At 45.0% G+C, this 21,139-nt stretch overlaps 1 protein-coding gene across 1 annotated transcript in view; it reads left to right on the plus strand.

Annotated features, from left to right (window-relative positions):
* Positions 1 to 21,139, plus strand: part of TRIM24 (tripartite motif containing 24) — a 659,378-nt gene that overhangs the window by 110,898 nt on the left and 527,341 nt on the right. Inside the window, exons 4-6 of the mRNA XM_069227983.1 lie at positions 2,884 to 3,016; positions 6,109 to 6,225; positions 10,596 to 10,710. Of these exons, the coding sequence (XP_069084084.1) occupies positions 2,884 to 3,016; positions 6,109 to 6,225; positions 10,596 to 10,710 (365 nt within the window). The remainder of the gene's footprint in view (positions 1 to 2,883; positions 3,017 to 6,108; positions 6,226 to 10,595; positions 10,711 to 21,139) is intronic.

The raw sequence follows: 21,139 nt of genomic DNA on the forward strand, positions 1-21,139 counted from the left end.
TTAGATGAGGAGGAGGAAGAACAGCAGCAGCTCTATTATTCCTCACCTGTATATCAGGAGGGCTCTTCATACCCAACGGGGGGAGCAGGAACCTTCTTTCCCCATGCCCAGGTCTCTGTTGACAAATCTACAGGGTATGCTCAGGGACTAGTATAGACGATTCCCACCATCCACGCCGGCAACTCCATCTAGGCCGTACAGTCAGTGGACACCTATACAAGCCCCTTTTACTTGCCTTCCAGGAACACCGCACAGAAGTGTCCCATTGGTACCACCGCCACAGGATGACCACTTCTCAACAGTTGAAGAGAGGGAAGAAGGAGAAATTTCTGAGGCAGCCCCTAGTGAGTGGGATGACTACTTCATTCCCACGCCGTCACCGCTAGGACCAGTTGATTTGCCCCCTGAGGACATCGGAGGTTTCCACAATTTAATGGAAAGGGCGGCCAAGAGATTTGACTTGCCTATCGTTTCCCAAGAAACAGATTGTTTCTTATACGATTTCAAAGAGCCATCAAGGAAATCTGTAAGAGCAATCCCAATAGTGGACTTCCTATGGCAAGAGGGTTTGAAGGCAATGAAGAACCCAGCCACAGTGCCTTCACAGATGCCAAAGCTGGAGAAGAAATACAAGGCCCGTGACAACACTCCAGCCTGTTTAATATCGCAGCCAAAGCCAGACTCAGTAATATCCCAGGCTGCACAACGCAGGTCGAAGAACCCTTCGGCACCTATCGCAGCGACTCCAGACAAGGATGGGAGGAGGTTGGATAACATTGGAAAAAAGTTCTCCTCGGTAGCGGCGATCACAGTAAAGGCAGCAAACTCCTTGGCCCTACTAGGGAGGTACAATCGACAGATGTGGGCAGACATGTCAGCGTACGTGGATTTGTTACCTGGGGATGTCAAGGTGGAAGCAAGGAAAGTGCTGCAAGAGGGTGAGCGGATCGCAGCGGAAATCATTGACTGGACGATAGACATTTCCTTAACAGGATTCCGCCAACTCGCAGGAGCAGCGGTCTTGCGTATACAGGGATGGCTGAAGTCTACGTCTTTCCGCCCAGAAGTCCAGAGCCGCATCCTAGATATGGCGTATGATGGGAAAAGTCTATTTGGGAAGCATGTTGACGACATGCTACAATCCATAAAGACAGATACCGGCACTGCGAGATCGCTTGGTACCTTGCAGTACCGCAGGCAGCCCTTTCGTGGGGCAAGAGGAAGAGGAAATTTCTCCATTCGAGGAGGTTTCCAACAACATGGACCCCAGTATCAGTCCTCTACAACAGGACCCAGACAGCATTATGGCCAACATCTACACCATTACCTGTTGCCACCTACTGCGGCATATCGGCATCCGGCAAAAGTAAGACCAGCGCCACGGGGAAGAGATACCAGCAGGAACAAATGACCAGCTAGCCATACCAGCTTCCTACACTACCAGGGGCTCCAAGGTCTGGGTCGCATCACTTCTCATTTCCTTTGTTGGAAGGTCATAACATCAGACAGGTGGGTGTTGGACGTAGTGGCCAGAGGACATACTCTGGAGTTCATACAGAAACCACCGGATGTCCTGCTGTCGGGCCCTCCACCCCCACGCGTAGCCCAACTCCTCAAGGAAGTACAAGTGAGGCTACGCAAGGGAGCAATAGAGCTGGCCCCTGCTCCTCACAGGAACAAGGGGTTCTACTCACGCTTCTGCATGCAAGGAAGGGATTTGCAGTATCCAAACAGACTATAGCTAGGTGGATTGGCCTGGCAATCCAATTCTGTCATATCCAGGCTGGTAAGCCTCTCCACAACAGGGTAAGAGCCCACACAACAAGGGCAGTAGACGCTTCAGGTGCCCTCTTCGCAGGAGTACCCCTACGGTAGATCTGTAGAGCGGCCACATGGTCCAGCCAGCATACGTTCACGAAACACTACTGTCTTGAGGAAGCTAATAACATGGACACAGCAGTGGGTCAAGCAGTCTTGAGGCATTTGTTTCGCTAAGGTGAGCCTCTTGGATTATCCCACCTCCACAACCAGGGTAAGGTGAACAATGGTTTTCTTATTATAATCAAGATTAAATCTGTTCTAATTCTTATGCTTATGCTACAGCCTGATTATCGTAGCATGCCACATATTTGTTGTAAAGCAGTGATCTGTGCTTATTATGACTGATGGTTACTTACAGAGTAACATGATTATGTTACCATTGAACACTAACTAGAGGTACTGTTGCTCTCATTTCTATTGATATTCTAATGTTGGTTCGGATTGTAAAGGTACGCTATATGTCTACTTAATCAATATTACTGCTTGCTACTCTAATTCAAGCATGTGAATCTATGAAAGTTCCAATACTGTAACTGTGGTTCTCCAGTGTTGGTATCTTTCATAGATTCACATGCGACCCACCCTCCTCCCCGCAGAGGCTCCCCTTATCGATAAACTCTTATCTTCACACTTTTACTAGAAATTCTGAGGGAAAGTTGTTGGGAGTGTTCTAGAGGGTGTCAACATCTGATTGCTGAGGTTCAACTTTGGATCTTTTTGCTCAACGACATGGATAGACTATAAAAGAACTTAAGGGGGCCCTTGGGGCCTAGTCTATAGAGTGTACTGCTATGTGTATTTCAGGTTACCGTGAGGCTCCCACCTCGACGACGGGGATGATTCAAACATGTGAATCTATGAAAGATCCAATACTGGAGAATCACAGTTACAGGTAAGTAACTAATTTTCTTCTCTAGAATTGCTTAACACAACACTTTCATGTTTCACACACACTTTTATAGTACATAGTAACATTTAATATAAATTATATATCTTAAGATGTTGCTGAATATCGGAGAATTTTGAGTCTGACCCTTGTGACAACTGTTTTTGTCTTCATAGAAGCGACAGGGGTGAGCAGTCAGAGGCCTGTGTTTTGCCCTTTTCATAAAAAGGAGCAACTTAGGCTGTACTGTGAAACCTGTGACAAGCTGACATGCAGGGATTGCCAATTACAAGAACACAAAGAGCACAGGTACTGGTCTAAAAAGTTTACAAAGTTTGTTTTACAAAATAAAATGTGGTGAGCATTGCTTTTTACATTTCCTCTGCAGTGGAATTTTTTATTGAAATCAAAAACACTGAATGCGATACCCTTCACTCTTAGCGTCCAGGAGAATGTATACAAAATATATTTAATGATAAAAAGACTATAGAAATCAGTTTTTGGATTATGTCATAGTAGCCGCTCATAAGAAGAGATCCAAAGATGTCCTTGGCCTCAACCCACCCAATAAAAAAATATGTAGAACACGAGTCACACTTCTTAAAGCTCCTATTTCTTGTGCGTTCTAGGGAGTTATAACCACTTATTGTCGTACACAATCAGTGGGTGTGTTGACGGGTCTGAAATTGTACACTCAGCTAAAACGATATGCTTACTCTTCTCTGGCTCACCTCTTTTTGGTTCAAATGACAGTCATCACTTAAAAGTTGAGGCTTACCTCTGAGGAAACAGAACAATAACATGACACTGAGTCTGTTTAAGAGTAGGGTGAAGATATTGATGTGATGATGAACATGCCCCAAATTAAAAGGAGCTTGAATTTGATGACTACATTACAGGTGATTAACTTAGTCTTAAGCCTCAACATAGAGACTCACCCCTTGATATCCTTTATCTTGTATTCACTCTTAGAAAGGACATTATCACAAATTAAATCTGCCTTCCTCTACAGGAAAAAAAAGGTTTGTTTGATTTCAAGGATAAGCCAAGGAAGACCGTCGGAACCATTGACCATTTGTGGAAGAATGGATTGTCTTGGATGTAGAACCCAGCTTACATGCACGACATCCATTGCCAAACTCTACAGAAATGCAAACTGGCTCTGCCTTTTCTCAGTCAAGTAAAAGCAGAGTAAATAATCTCTAGCCACTCAAAGGAGATCCTGGATCCTATAGTCCAGCAGCTGGGTTTCTCTAGGCACAGAAGGCTACAGCCGTTACGTGGCAAAGGATTTGAGCTTTGGCTTCTAGCATCTTACATCAGCTCAGCACCTGTGATGATCTCTTTCAGTATGTTGGGATACATTTCGATGCAGAGTGAAAAGAACAGGCCCAAGACTTGCTCCATGAAGGTGAACTGGTTTGAGGCTTCAAAAGAAGTGTGTACTTGAAGAATAAACGAGTTTCAGCAGATGACTACAGCAGGTTTTTGTGACAGTGAGGCTAGTTAAACTGTGCCTCTTTCCATTCAGACTTGTATTCAGAAGAGGTCCATGTGCTTGTAATAGTAAACAGCTATTTGGGAAGCACATATAGGACTCTCTCCAAGCAGTAACAGCAGACAAGTACACAGCTAGTTGTTTCTTTCAATAGAGATGATGCTTCCAACCAAAAAGACAACTTCACAGCATACATAAGTTATCTGACACCTTTCAACGCTAGCTTCAGTCATACTACTTGAACCCTTCTCAAATCACCTCTTACTGGTTAAGTTCTCTCGGACAATTGGTAGGCATGTCTAAAGAAGGGACAGACACTCCTCATCCAGCAAATGGAAGGGCCATGGTTGGGACGCCTAATTTTTCAAGCTGCCCAGCCCTCTGAGCATTCAGGCCTGTGGTAGGAAAATACGGTTATATTTCCAGCCTGACATATAATATCTGAACTCTGGGTACTGGATGTTATTCTGCAAGGCCACACCACAGATGCCTAGAGCATCACCAGAAAAGTGTAGCCATCTACTTCTGGGTGCCTCGCAGGCAGAGGCAACAAAACCTCTAAAGAAAATGGGGATAGAGCTGGTTCCTAAGTCCCAGTAACCAGTAGTTTTTTTTCTTTCCAAACGAAATTGGGAGGAATGGGGTCCTATGCTGGACCTGAGGGCAATCTACAAATTTATTAAGAAACAGTCCTTAAGAATGATCTGTCTTCTTGTCTTGTCTTCTTGTCGCACTGCAGTTGATTTACAGAGTAAAGCTCCTTTGTGTCTTTTGACCTAGAGGATGCCAGCTTTCCTATTCATTTCAGGCGCAGAAGCCCTCTTCACCAGTAGTTCTAAGCACTGAATTATCACACCTGTGGGTTGTATTATCTTTGAAGACTAATACAACTAACTGTGCAATGCTAACTTTAAAGACTCTGATGTCGCTATTTAATTGACTCTGAACCAGCCATTCTGAGGTGATTGTAGTTTGTGTTGGGCTTATGAGATCGAACATGTGACTACAATTTTTAATGTTTCAGGGGAGCCAGTCCTCTGACCATCTACTCAACTAAAACGTTTGGTCCGGTGAAGCTGTCTAATTGGTTGACTGATATCAATTTCCAGCCTCCCTCCGTTCTACTTTTCTTCCCTTCCAAAATTTCAGAAATCTGCAGAACTTCTGTGTTGCTGATAAAGAGTAGTTCCTAGTTTTGCAAATCTATTTCCCACATGCCCTCTCCTCCAAGACAAAATGTGACCCTTATGTTTTTTTATCCTAGACCCTTAGCAGACCTGTACCACCTAAACCTATTTCTACTGCATTTGTCTTAGATGGTGGCAGTACCACACATTCTGCAGGTGTTGTATAAGAGGGATTGGCTACCCTCTCCAAAATGCTATTTTTTCATTTATCCATCCCCTATTTGGGCCATCCCAGCTTCAGGTGTATTTACAGACGTGCTTACTGTAGTGGCCTTCCATTTTGCACTATGAGGGTGTGTTCTTAAACCTCTTACCTTGACAAATGACTGATTTGGGCTCAGTCACCAGAGGAAATGGCTGAGAACCTATAGTTGGTATGTACAATACAGCTTGAGTTTGTGCATAAACAAGAAGAATAACTTAGTCCCATGCCAAAACTAAAGTGTATAAGGGGTGGTAGGGAGAAAGCATGTATGCAAACATGATGATCATGTGGGCAGATGCTATGCTGCATATGTTGTTGACATAGAAAATTGGCATGCCGAGCTTAATCCACTTTGATAATGGCTGCAAAAGTTATGCAAGGTCTTTAAAGACCTTTGCCTTGTTCTTTCGTGGTGTGTTGCTGGACATGTTTTGTTCTTTTTAACCAGATACATTAAAAACATATTTTGAGCTGAGCAGCAGATTGTTTTAATTCTCTTCCTGCTCTACAGGTATCAGTTTATTGAAGAGGCTTTTCTTGGCCAGAAGGTTGTTATCGATACTTTGATCAACAAGCTGATGGAAAAGAATAAATACATCAAATTTACTGGGGACCAGATCCAAAACAGGTATTTATTTACAGTATTATTTTAGATACAATTTTTTCATGCAGTCTGCACATACAACGTATTTCATGCATTATTCGAGGGGAGATGGTGACAAAGGTTAGGCTGTGATGGCATGCTTCATAAGGCTTTTTTTTTTAATATATATTTGCGTACAACAGAGCATTGCTTGAAATGGAAGTTGGATATGGTGGATGATGTACAACAGAAGGCAGTGCATATGCTAAATGTACAAAATGATACTTGTGATCCACCAGAGCAGTTTTGAGTAATCTGAGCAAAGGGATTGAACACGTTTCAGCTGGAAGAAAGTTCCAGTTTACTGCCCTTAGTAATTGGATGTAACGTAAACTAGATGCGGTATATGGAGGTTTGCTTGCAGAGAAATTATGCCCTTTGCTATGATATACCCTCAGATGCCCTCCCTGATGCTGCTATTTCTCTCCTGACACTGCAATCCCATAAGACTTGCGATTCCCTGTTAGCCCCACCCCCAGTTTACTGTTTTAGAGGTGCCCGTACATACCACAGAAATGGTGGAACACGCTTCATTAATCACTTAACTCAGACTGCACGGTTAGTTAGCATTCTTTCCCTTCCAGTGGAAGTTCACCTAAAGCCTTCCTCCCTTTTGTTTCTATTCTGTATCTAGTAGCGAATCCGCATTCAGATCAATATGTATATGTTGTCTAATGAGAATGCTGACAACCATGTTATGTTGACATGATCCTGCCGAGCCATGATGTACAGGTAAAATCTCAATAAAATAATTTTTTAAAAGGAGGCTTGCTTGTAGTAAGAAGGTTTTTGTTGAACAAGCATAGGTATTCATGGGGCCATTTATAAACTGCAGAATAGAGTTAGTTTGAATAGGAGGAGCCTTTTGTGATTTTAATGAGTGCGACCAGTAGCTTGTTCAGAGGGCAGATTGTCAGCTGAAAACCAGCTATCTTTGTGGTAGTTGGAGTAAGTGTGTGTTTGGGAAGATTTAAGAGTTGGTATAGTGAGATAGAGAATATTTCTTATTACTACCTGCTTCAAATAATTGCAGTTGTCACATTTGACAGTGGCAGTCTTGTTTGCTTTGGCTGGATGGAAGGAATCATTAGAGCATATTTTGTTTCTCTTTGTTGTTTGAACTCTTCATTATGGTTTTCTTAAAATGAAAACCATTCTAGGGCATGAATTTTAAATGTAGTCAGTTTTTGCAATCTGCCTGTGTTTTTATATTTCTTTACTTGGTATTAAACAAAACAAGGCAGGCATATGCCTTCGCAGTACTATAAATGATAAGTCACACATACATAGTTGTCTGCCTTATCAGGTGTGGGATGGACACACCTGTCCAGTAACATTCAGCCATTGCAGTCTGCCTGTTATGGTAATTTTGAATATAAATACTTGCTCATAATCTATAGGTTTCAATCTGCATATACAAAAATGTGCTTGTCAGAAAATGGGCAGGTAAATAAAGCAGGTACTGAGGTGGCAGTAAACTGTTTTCATTTTGGATTTTTTTAATGTAAGTCATCTGCCATCCAGTGACATGGCTGAGGGAGTTTGAGATCTACCTTTGAATATGAGGAAAGTGAAAGTAGATATGATATTGGGTACTGTGTGATAGAGAAGATTGGAATTGCCAACGGAAGTGATGATATTGCCATGAGTTGTGTGGAATCAGATGAGGAGGGCCCATGGCTGAGCCTTGGATGACTGTAGCTACGATGTAGGACTGAAGAAAGAGATCTAGAGACCTGCAAAAGATTGATGAGATAAAATGAGGAGTTAACAGTAGATCAATCAATCCCAGTGTTGCTGAGGGATGGCTAGTAGAGTGGGGTAATACAGTATTAACAGCTATAAAGAGGTCAGGAGTTTAAGAACATAGAATATGTGTTTATAGTGTTCATCCGTTATGAAGTTGAAAATGGGGGGGCAAAGGTAATGAAGTTGAAAATGTGGACCACCTGAATTCTGATTGAAAGGGATGTAGCAGACCCAAAGTAGTGAGAAAGGAGGTAAGATTAAGAGTTGATTAGATTGTAGACTTGTAAGGTGCCAAAACGGTGACCCCGAGTGCTACCTCTGTGCAGGCAAATAAAACAAAGATGAGCAGGCGGTGGTGCCCATATGCAGCTCCAGTCTGTCCCTTCTGTATGGAGTCAAGGTGCACAACGCCACCAAGCTGCGAGCAGGACATTGCTAGAGGAAAGTTTACAAGATACAGTCTGGCCCCTGGGAAGTATTAAGTGGTGGTAAATCTGCAGTTAGGTAAGAGTATCTACTGGGAAGAGCGCTACTGAAGGTAGGTAACCTTGCCTCACCTCCTTTAAAGCTGTTCTTGTTCTCTGCACCAAAATTAGTACACAAGGCAAAAGAGATGCTCGTTTTAAATAAGATAGCAAGGTTTGAAACCAAGGCTACTTGTTTTATCCAAGAAGTGGCAAACCTCTGGCATCTGACTTAGTCTCTGTTCCCATCAAATACTCGCCAGGTGCTTAATGAGGAACAGGGAGTCCTTGTATGGTTGGAAGTTGAAAATCATTCAGTTGAGCTTTATTTTATCATTGTGTTATCCCCGTTCTAGACCACCTTTCAGACCTCACTCAGGATGGCAGTGTTTGTTTAGCATGGAATGGCATGTTGCTCTTCGAGAGAGATTTTGATATTGGGATATTTGACTACACTTTTCTGTAAGTTCCTTTGATTCCCTGGCTGCTTTGAGGGAGCTGGATGTGTTACCTTGAAGCTCCAAGCTTGCCTCTGCATTACTAGTATACTGACAACTTTAGCTACCTTACCAAAAGACTATGTTGAATTACTTTAGCACAAACTACTTCCTAACTGTGAACTGCCTGGCTTGTGAGAATGTGGACCTGTTCACATTTTTTAAAAACTGAAGGGTTCTCTTGAGACATAACAATGCAGGTCCTCTGTATTCTGCCATAGTGACTCTTTAAAATTGGTTAAGAAGTGATGATCAGGGTGGCAACTCTGTGCATGGTAATGGAGTGTTTAGGTTGGATCAGAACTTGAGTTCAGGTGACGCCCTCAACAACTTTATAAGCAGGACAGAGGCCAAGGATAATTGAGTGTTTCTGTAGGTGAAAACATTCAAATAGCAGTGATAGACAGACTTAGTAGGTATGCACCACTAGTTCTATATAATCATTGTAGCTTTCCTCATCGTGTCATGTCATATAGGGGTTATGAGTCAGTTTTAACATTGAAAGGGACTTAGTGTGTGTTTCAATATTTTATGTTGCTGCCACACTGTGCAGCAAGATTTGAATGAGCTGGAAATTGAGATTAGCCAATGCAGTAAACACCTGTCACTTAAGATGAATAACTGCGAATTTCTGTCTTCTGCTGTATCATTTTTATGGGCAAGCACAAAGTGCTCCATCCTTTTGGTAATCTCTCTTTGGGCTTCAAACCACGCCCATGCCACGTCAGTCACTTACATTGGTTTGTGGGCTTGCCTTTTAAAATCTGCTTGCTTTCATTTGTGAAAGGCATGCATACGTCATGCCTTTTCCGGTGTTTAGCCCACCTACACAGCACCGGTAAAGTACCAAAAACTTACAAAACTCGATGTTTTCAGCCTGGAGTCCGGTCTACTTTATCCGTTTATTTTACATGCAGCGCAATCGCGCTGCATTTTACATTGCACGATGACGCTGTTTTTTGTTGTTGTTTTTTTTGGCTTCACAATGCTAATAGCTCTACCTCGAACAAATGTGAGACCCTTTTTTGTAAACAAAGTTTATTGCAATTTCGATCAACCAATGATTAGGTAAACATAGTATAAGAGAATATACAGTGACCCACATAGATTCTGAGATCAAGAGCTTTTTCAATCTACACATCTCTGCACTAACAGCAATCTGATGTTGCAACAACTACCCTACCCCCCCATCCCTCAACCTCCCCAACAGTGCCCCACCCCCCAGTGATGGTACAGGTAGCTTATCTGGACATTTGTATTGTATGTAGGTGTGCTATGAAGGAGTCAATCCTCCGCTCACAGTGTGAGAGTGTTTACCCCGTCTAGTCCAACCGTAGGATCCTGCCCCGGGGTCATCTGTACTGGCACCAATGGATTGGGACTATTGGTAACTTCTCAACAAATGTGAGACCCTTTGCATTGAAAATGCTTGTTTTAGTTGAAAGGAGGCACCGGCTTGTGTATGTTCTTTGTTCCACTGACTGAAATTTATGTATGTGCATCTCAGCATTTGTAGTAAGAAAAGTTTGCAGGTGATATCTTCTCCATGGTGAAAACTGTCCCATCTTGTCTTCTCTCCTACAAATAAATGAATGCTGTGGGATATTGTGAATACATTGGACTAAACAGTTTTATTTTCCAACAGAATTCACGAAATTAACCAAAATCAAAAGCAAGTTGAGCAGGACATTAAAGTTGCAATATTTACATTGATGGTAGAGATCAACAAGAAGGGAAAGGCTCTTCTGCATCAGCTAGAGGTAAAGTGTGAATGTTTTAATGATTGGAAAATGCTTGCTACAGGGTTGAATCTGTGCAGGTGATATTGTTTATACATGATATGTTTGTGTATGACGTTTTTTTGTTTTTAATCACATAAATTAAATCTAGGGCTAGGATAAAAAATACTGAGCCTTTTGAAGTTCTAACATTTTCACAGAGAAGAACTTAAGGGTTGTAAAACAGAAATTGCATGTTTGTAGTGTGTGCATTGCATAGTATTCATCTTTCTGTAGTATTGGATATTTCAAACATTCACATGCTTTAATCGTAAGTCTCTGATATACCTTAATACTATTTGGGAGCAAATATGTCCATCTTCCATGACATGACTTTAAATAGTATTTTTAGTAGCCTATTCACCTTCTTGGGAAAAAAAATCCCCAGTGGCCCCCAACCAACCTGGGGCCCCCACACCTCAAATTATTACTTCATACTAACTGGTCCCTGGTGCCTAGTGGTTTCTGCCCCCGTTGGAGGTAAATGGGCCTAAGAAAAACAGAAATGGCCTAAAATAAAATAGAACTCCCTCCACCCCCCCTCCTCCCAGGGGGAGCGACCCTTGCTCAAGGGGTTGCTCCCATTATATGTAAATATCAACAACAAAAAAAGACAAAAAAAAACCCAAAAAACTCACTGTTGTCTAGTGGGCGTTTCTGCAGCCCGATTGTTTTACGATTGGGCTGCAGAAATGCTCAGAGACGTGAAAAGAAAGGAAAGGCCTTTCCTTTCCTTTCATGCCCTGCCTGCACCCACTGCCGATCTTTACATTTCTCTTCTGATGGGAGGCGACCTCCTATGAGGTCAGCGTGCAATTGAGCACTAACATCATCAGATGTCACAGGGTGGGGGGTGGAGGGGTCAGGAGGTGGAAGGGGAAGAGATTCCCCTTTCATCCATGGTGTGGGTGGTAGGCCCACAGGGGAGCACTAGCCCTCCTCCCTTGGGCCGTGTGGATGATGAGATGGTCTTGTTCTCGGCACACGGCAACCGTGGCAGAGGACGAGACCAGCTCGCCCCAGGCACCTGAAGGGTTAAAAATAACTAAGGAGTTTCCCAGCTCTTTTAACATACAGGAATCCTTATTATGATTACAAATGACTTGCCAGAAATGGGTACAATGATCGTACTTGCTTTGTGTGATCACCGGCTAGGGCAAAGGATGGTGTAGGTCATGGGCAGAGTATGCTCCTGTGCAACTTCAGTACTTTCGACTTGATGCAAAATGAGCGTTACTTTTGTCACTCGCATGGGACCAGTTAGGGCGTCCTAGTTGACCAGCTATTGAAATAGCAGGTACACACTAAAGTTTAGTTTCTTTACACTTGGGGGGGGGGGGGGGGAGGGGGGAGGGGGGCAAAAATGCCTTCAGAAAAGGATAGCCCTCCTTGAGTAGATTAAGGATTTGGTCCTGAAGAATTGCCCTGATCCTTGTGAACATTAAACATGCAAGAAGCATGTTGACCTCCCTTTGACTATACACCTTTAGATCCAGTAGGGACGGCATACTCCTTTTTGTATAGGTTCCTTAAAGGCCTCCAGCATTTGTTTCAACCTATGCCTTTCATCATTACTCAGTGGGACCTCAACCTGGTCCTCATTTTTCTCATGTGCGCAGGATTTGAGCATCTACTCATTTGCCTTCTTAGGCTATTGACCATCAAAGTACCTTTTTAGTGCCCATAACATCGGCCAGGAAGGTCAGCGAACTGCAAAAGGTGTCTGTGAACCCTCCTTAAACCACATTTTACCCAGAGAAGCTGGTTCTCTGTACACTTGCCTCCTTCCTTTCAAAGGTTGTTACTCTATTCCATGTAGACTAAGACAGCACCCTACCTACTGTGCCACCTCATCCCACCAAAAAAGAGGAGTCTCTCCACCGCCTGGACCCAAAAAGACCACTGTTGTTCTGCCCTGACCCCATGTGAATTCTGGGTAGATGATCAACTCTTCGTGGGCTATGTGGGAGCGAAAATAAATAAAAGGAAAGCTGTACAAAAAAGAACCATTTTACAATAGATTGTCCTATGCATTAAGATCTAGTACGCATTGGCCAAAAACAGCCTCTGAGGGCTTGCGGGCTAACTCTGCCAGAGCCAAAGCTGTGACCACTGTGTTAGTGTGCGGCGTCCCTGTCCTGGACATCTGCCAGGCAGCGACATGGGCTTCAGTGCACACGTTTACAAAACATTACTGCCTGGACAGTCAGATCCTTTGTGACAGGCATTTCAGTTGTTTGGTCCAACAGGACCTGTTTGTTTAATCAGGTTCACAGACTCACCTCTGGGAAGGTATGGCTTGGGTATCGATCCAAAGGTAAGAAATCTGTGGCTAGAAGTCTCTATCAGAAGAACAAGTTACCTATCTTTGATATCGTATTTTCTGGTAGCAACTCTGTTTTGCTGGAGATTCCTTACTGACCCTCCCCATCCTCCCTGCTCTGCGATTTGGTTCAGGATTAAGGGACCCCTTTTCAGGGAATTAATTTTTCCCACACTAGTGGTCAGTTTGTGAGAGGAGGCCTCTTTTTTTGCATGGTTAGCCCTTGCATTTTGCCTAATGTTGATGTGTTCTAGAAGTAGGTAGTGCCCATGGCCCCTGTTAACCAGGTTCCCTGGGCCAGAGCTCTTTCCCTAAGTCTGGTATGATGCTTGGCACAATTGGATACTTTCTTAATTATCCCTATACGTCCCTAGTAAATGGGTACCCAGTACCCAGGGCAAGAGATAGTAAGAGTAGACCCTGAGGGCAGCATCACTGATTGTGCCACCCCGAAGGGTCTTGCACCCAGATGCACCAGGCACTGCCATTGCAGGCTGAATGTACTTGTGCAAACCTAAAAAGACAAACTCGACATGGCACACCCTCTGTGTGCCCTGTCCACACTACACTGCATATATTATGGGTAAGTCACCCCTCTGGCAGGCCTTCCAGCCCTAAGGCAGGGTGCGCCATACTATATGTGAAGGCATAGTTGCATGAGTTCTCACTGTGTCCTTGACAACCCCAAGATATGGTGAGTGAACAGAGCAGCCATTTTACATTCATGAGCTGGGCACTGGTTAAACACGAGTTTCCCAGCTACATGATGGCCACTCTGTACCCTGGGTTGTTTGGTATCAAACAACTCAGAATAATAAATCCAGACTAGTACAGGTGTTGGATTTAACCCTAAATGTACCCAGTGGCCACCTTAGAGGTGCCCCCTGCAAAACCTAACCCTAACTGACATAGTTGCTGACTGGTTCCATCCAGCCTGCCACTCCAGACGGCCAATTTACAAACCTGGGGGAGAGCCATGGCTCTCTGGTTTGTAAGACAGTGTCCTTCCTGGGTGGAGAAGCTAACACCCCCTTCATCAGGAATGTGTAACACCCTGGCATTGAGCTTCAATGGGCTACAGCCCTGAAACTCGAGCCCCCAGGCCTGCTGCTAGTAGCAGAGGGCTTTTCCCCCTTGCAAGCCCCAACTTTGGGCGGGAGCAAAGGTGGGAAACCAGACAAAGGGTAGGAGGAGGAGCCTCACTGAGCATGCACCATCCTTAAGGGCTTGCATGCAAAGTGGCCCATCTGTCTCATTTTTCTCCACCTTGCATATGGTTGAAAATAGCCAATCAGGTTTAGGGAAGTGACCCTTCCCACAGTAAGTGGTCACTGTAGTAGGTATAACCACCCAAGGGTAAGTGTCCCACTGGACACTACCAGGTTCCCACTAAAACGGCCACTAAATTCAGTATTTAGTGGGCTCCCCTAGACCAGGAATTTTGATTGAACAGGAGGAAAGAAGACGGCACCAAAGAACCCGCCAGGACGAGAACCGAGGACCTGCTGCACCAGAGGAGGCTCAAAGACCTCTGCTTGCTGCACCAGAATCCCCAAAATCCCCACTGCTGAGGAACTGACCACTGGACCGACCTCAAAAGCCCTTGAGGACCGCCAGGATTTGCAAGTAGCCTAAATCTCCCTCCTGAGTGGAGGCACCACTCAAGAAAATCAGGAAGCCTGCAAAGGACCAACAAACCAGTGAGGGTCACTTTACTGAGTCATCGATAGCTCCGCGACCGGAAGTCACAGCTGGACCTGACGACACATCCACGACCACCAGGACGTGACCTGCATCTGTGCCAAGTTTGGTGGCACTGCGCCCTCTAGTGGCCGAGTTACAGCAGCTACAGAAAGCCAGCTCCCCAGGAGCTGTAAAAGAATCAGGAGGAAGTCCTAGTTGAGGGACTTCATGAACACCCCGGTCCTTTGACCAGAGTTCCCCCGTTGTCCTGTAAGCTGCCCTCAAAAAGACTCCCCTCCAGCTCCAGTGGACTCTGTTACGCACAGCATCCAAGACCTCCAAAACACCCTGCACCTGCCCACCCTGGGCCTTGCATTGCGGGATCTTCTGTGTGCCTCGGGTCCCCAACCCTTTGCGACCTCAACAGCCCAAGGGGACCCCAAGGCACCATCTTTAAATCTGCAAACCAGCTCCTGTTCCAAGTGGCCCCTCCAGGTGGCCCTGTGCCTGTGCTAAGACCGTCTCCAATGCGGCTCCCGCTAGAACCGGGAGCTGCCAGGGACTCTCCAGCTGGCCCAGTGTGCCCATCGACCACTCCGGCTACCCTGGAAGAGAAGAGACTGGTAACTCAACTGTGATTTTTACTGCATTTCTAAAGGTGACTGTGCATTGATTCCAATGGTGCGTAATTACGCACAGAAAGACTAACTTTGCTAAAACTTCAAAAAGTCATAACTTGAAAAGTACTTAACGTATTCTAAAGATCTTGGTCTTACAATATGTATAAAGTCGGACGTATTTTTATAAATTCTGGTCTTGAGTTATTCATTGAGTGTGTGTGGTGCATGATTGGATTTTTTAATACAGCAAATGCTTAGCACATCTCCCAGATTAGCCTAACTGCTCGATAAGCTACCTTAAAAATTGGAGCGTTAGATGGTCAAATTTTTACCTCTGGAAACCACGCTTTGTTCCCTGAACTCTCTGCATAGTGTGCTTGGTTTTGCACCCTAACTAGAGGGCCAGCCTCCCACACAGTTTATTAGGCTTTGCGCTCCTGGCATGGAAAGTCGTTTAAGTAACTGATGTTAGTGCACCGAGGTGGTTCATATATATGTACTGCATTGGGATTTTCAGAGGTAAGGAACGGTGCGGATAGTTTCTACCAGATAAGTCATTCTGAAAGGTAAGTAACTTGTTCATTTGGGCTTCTCTCATAGTCTCCATCAGGGTTCCCTTTGCCTTGCATTTCGGTACAGGTGGAGTAACTGCAGTGGCAGTTTAATCTTTTAGGTAAAGTATAACTCCTCTGAAAGGCCATCCATCCCTGGTGTTCTGGTTTGGGACAACTGATATAGTGCTGTCTGAATCTCGTTGTTTGTGAGTGTCTCATTCAACTCTTGTCACTGGAGCTGATCAATACTTAATAGTGGAAACACCTTAACATAGTGTGCATGGCTTTATAGTAGTCTCAAAACACCCTAATAATATCTATCTTTGTATTTGCTATAACACAATTCAGGGAATTTCTAGCTGCATATGGTGTCCTGCACGCTTCTGCCTCTAGGAGCCAGGCCAGCAAGCGAGTGGCCTTATGGCCGTCCGAGTGCTGTTTACCTCTGTAATTCTAAAACACTTGTCTGGCCAGTCTGTCCAGTGGCGATCTTTGTTCCTGCCTATGGTCCTTAAGGTCCTGTCCCCTGTCAGGGCTCCCTCTGGCACATATGTCCTGCACCAGGATAGTCTTCCCAACTAGTTAAGCAGAGTCGGAATCGTGGTCTCTACCCCAAACTGGGTTTTCAGGCTTTGGCCTCAAATCACTGCGTCCCATTCCACCCCCTTGTTGGATGCGGACCCCTCACTGTTCTTCAAATACTGATCTATGCATGTCCCCATTGTGGCTTGGAATATGGAGTCCTGTAGCGCTTCGGTGTGTAGTTTCCAGGTGGGTTTTGGAGCACAGCTTCTTCCCATTGCGCCACCATTTTGAGCGGACTATGTTCAGAGCGGTTCTGACCTAGGTACTCCGTGTTGAGTATGTGAAGAGCCGATGCTGTGTTGCAGGTCAGTCTGAGTGTGCATGTGGTGTATATGGGAGTAATGTGAGTATTCAGCTGTCTGGAGGTGCATGTTGCTCCACACATCATGCAATTCTCTACCCGGTACCTACGTTCAAATGGAGGCTGCAGCCTTAATGCTTGCTGCACCCCATAATGGGGGAAGCAACCTATCCAGCGTCACATTTTGCAAGCAATTGAAGTCCCCACCCCATATACTCAGTGTGTTGAAATCTTGTACTAGTGTGTGTGGGACGCTGTTGAAAAACTGCATGTAGTTGTTGGGCCATATAATGCCGCCATTGAGATCAATACCCCATCTAGGGTGCCTTATGTCACTATGTATCGTCCTTGTGTATCCACCTAGATTCTGGGGATTACCATCAGCAGCAGGGTGAGATCCAGATCAGTATCCTTCTCGCTTATGCTGAGTATTTGGTGCCCACTATTTGGCTCTCCATCTTCTAGTGAGTTGTCATAGTGAGGTGAATTCAGTTGCCTTTGTATGTATCGCACAAATATGCAATTTGTTTCTGTCCACGTTTCAAGTTGTCATAAATCTGATGGCAATGTTTTGAATAGCCACTGCCCTCATGTTCCAGGTAAGAAGCTAATATCTGGATGTCATTCCAGTGAGGTCTGCCGCCATTTTGTGATGTATAGTGTCTTTTCTACCTCTTCCCCCCCCCAAATCCCTACCCCGTCACACCTAGCCAGGGGGATGGTCCTATTCTTATGTGCTGCTCAGCATAAACAATAACCTTAACATTCACAGAAACCCCCTTTCCCAGGTCGTGGCTAGAACTCGCCCCAGACCAAGTAGCAACTATAAACAAGAAATGTGCAACATTCTCCATATCTGACTTTTAAGGGGCGAGGGGTGTAATTATTGATAACCATGTAGGTCTGTAATGTTGTAATGGCAACAGTTTCAGACCTCTAACTCACCCTCTCTGGGACCGCTACCCCGGGCTGCCACAAGAACCCCACCCAAACTTGTGCACACTAGCAGTGGTCCCACCACCTTGGCCACCATGCTGAGAGGCATGGCCAAAGGATGCATCCTCTCAATAGCAAATGACATGGTCAGCTGGCATTGGAGTGAGGCTAGTCCCTGACCAAAGTTCCAGTTCAATTTCTGCCAAGGCTGTGTCCATCACTCCATCTGGCGAATCTAACACGATTTCAGACGTCCCCTTCTCCGAACTACTGCGAAGTTTCAATTTCACTACTGCTTTGTTTCTTTCCCACATTGCTTGCTCCTTGGAGAGCCATCATGCGTTTCTTCTGCATTGTAGTGTCTGGGACTGGTGTGTCTGCCACTCTTAAGTTAAATAGATGTAGAATCCCCTGTAATATGAGGTCACCCCTTGTTTTCTAGCCATTTCTGTGTTTCGGTTAAGGTTGGAGGAAAAAAGCAAACCCTCCTACCCAGAGATTGGCGAGATGTACAAGTGAGTATTTAAATCCTAGCTGTTGAAGCCCACAGCTGGCACTGTGCCTTTAAGAATCTTGTAATTCCCCTGTATCCCTTTATGCCTCACAGGTGACAGGTCAGTTCATTTTTCTGGCTCCTCTGTTAGGATCCCAGAGCACTGAGCTCTCCTTTTCTGACAATAATTGTCAGAAAAATCTTTAAAATCTTTTTCAAAATAGTCTCACTTGGTAGTTGCCAGTATCTGCTGTACAGACAACCTTTTTCTTCTGACAGAAAAACATCTTTTGTGTCAAATATGCCTTCTCTTTTTGTGAAATGTCCTTCCTGTGGGAAGAAGGCTCAGACTGACCCTCACTCAGTCTGCATTGTCTGCCCCCCAGACTCCCACTGCCCTGACAGTTGTCCCCGCTGCCAGAAGGTGTCCAGGCATACCCTCAAGGACAAGTAGAAGATAAGGCTACAAGGACTCTAGGAGAGAGGATCCATCCACAAGAGGCCTTGGGGAACACCAGTCTTCCACCAAAGAGCCCTCCTTGCGTCCAAACTTTCCTCACAGAGGAAGATCTCATGAAAAACTCCCAACAACAAGATTCCGTCGACGTCAAGAGGTATGACATCGAGGACGATACAGGTATGTTCGTTGGACTGATGTTGGGAGTCACATTGCCGGCAAGAAGGCATCATCAGTCGATGCCAAGATACTCCTCGGTGCAGAGACAGCCTCACAGTCAAGGTCGGCCTCGATAGCCCTGCATCCTTCATCAGGGTCGAAGACACACAGCACAACATCAAGACACACATCACCATTGAGACCACCTGCAAAATATTCATCGCCATTGAAGCAATGCACGTTGGGGGCCTGTAGAAAAACAATGTATGATGTTCAAAGACAAAAGCATGTGTCAACGTCGACTGACAAAAATATAGCAAATGATGGGTCTTGGTGCCAAATTTGCTGAATGTCCTTAAGATTTCTCTCAGCATTTCAAGCAAGTATTGGTTTAATGTTTTCTTATCTATGAGTATAGCAAATCAATAAGGATTGCGAGCATGGCTACGTTGTAGTGGGAGAGCTAACATCTTGAGTTTTGTAGATTTTGGGTAAGCTGTTCAAAAGGTGAGGCACAAAATTAGGGAGGTCTATGTGTTTGATATCATGATCCCAGGCTTTTTTGTCTCTGGATTTACTCATGCTTGCTGTGATTCAACATGCATACTCGCAGCTAACCGAAAATGAGTTTTCAAATATATCAATAGTGATCCACATCTGCATTTAAGGCTTTGTCACCATCACTTATTTTAGACAGCTGTGATAAAGGCCCAGGCCTGGGAGCCAGTTAAAAGGCTAAATGTGTATTGGTTAAATCAGAAAAAACTCAGTCTTTTAAATCAGCTGTAACCTGAGTAAATTAATTTCTCACTAAGATCTTCTTTCTTTGCAATGTGAACACATACAAGAAATATAGCTAGAATATATTTGTACTGACTATAGCACATTTTGTTTTGGTGTTCACACATTATTCCCCCAAAAAATTGTATAGTGTGGGAAAGTAGCCTCTTTCTAGCTTGGTTACCCCCACTTTTGGCCTGTGTGTCAGTGTGTTTAACTGGGTTCACTGCTAACCAGGACCTCAGTGATTATGCTTTCTCCTCTAAATGTGGTTGCTACTAACCTTTTCTCCACCCAGTTGGCATACTGGTGCCCCATGTAAGTCCCTAGTATGTGGGAACCTATTTACCCAGGGCATTGGGGTTCCAGGGGATCCGTAAGGGCTGCAGCAGTTATTCTGCCACTCATAGGGTGCCCATGCAAAGGGATATGCCGGCGTGCCATGGCAGTCTGTGGGAACCGGGTGCACACACCTGTGTTCACTACAGGTCACTGCACCAGGTCACTGTAAGTCACCCCTATGATAGACCCTCTCAGCTCAAGTGGCAGGGTGCAGGTACCTGTGTGTGAGGGCACCCCTGCACTAGCAGAGGTACCCCCACAAACTCCAGCCCCACTTTACTGGACTTAGTGTGTGCAGGGACACCAATTTGTGTTTACTGGACATAGGTGACTACCTATGTCTAGCTACATAATGGTAACTCCGAACCTGGGCATGTTTGGTATCAAACATGTTGGAATCATACCCCAATTCTGTTGCAAGTATTGGAAGTATGACTACATGCACTCTGGGGGCTCCTTAGAGGACCCCAGCATTGCTACCACCAGTCTTACAGGGTTTTCCGGGCAGCCCAGCTACTGCCACCCCTCAGACAGGTTTCTTCCCTCCTGCTGCTTGATCTGATCAAGCTCAGGAAGGCAGAAAAAGGATTGGGTAACACCCTCTCCTTTTGGAAATAGGTGTGACTGGCTTTGGAGGAGTAGCTTCCCCAAGCCACTGGTTTTGCTTTGAAGGACACATTTAGAGCCCTCTGTGCATAAACTTGTCCACACCGGTTCAGGCACCCCCAGTCCCTGATCTGGCGTGAATCTGGACAATGGAAGGGTAAGTGACCACCCCCTTGTCCATCACCACCCCAGGGGTGGTGCCCAGAGCTCCTCCAGAGGGTCCCTGGGTTCTGCCATCTTGGTTCTAAGGTTGGCAGGGAAATCTGGCAGCATCTGAGTGGCCAGGCCAGGCAGGTGACGTCAGAAGCACCCTGTGATGGGTAGTTACCTGGTTAGGTGACCAAGCCCCTTCTGTGGGCTATATAGGGTCTGTCTTTAGGAGGCTGGCCTGGCTTATAGTGGGTACCTAGTGGTACGTACACCTTGTGCCAGGTCCAGTTATCCCTTATTAGTGTAGAAGAGGTGTTTATAGCAGCTTAGGCTGATAGAAGGTAGCTATAGCAGGTCAGCTTAGGCTAAACTAGGAGACATGCAAAGCTCCTACTATACCACTTATGTCATATAGCACTATA

The sequence above is a fragment of the Pleurodeles waltl genome, chromosome 4_1 (genome assembly GCF_031143425.1).
Source record: "Pleurodeles waltl isolate 20211129_DDA chromosome 4_1, aPleWal1.hap1.20221129, whole genome shotgun sequence".
Lineage (NCBI taxonomy): Eukaryota > Metazoa > Chordata > Amphibia > Caudata > Salamandridae > Pleurodeles > Pleurodeles waltl.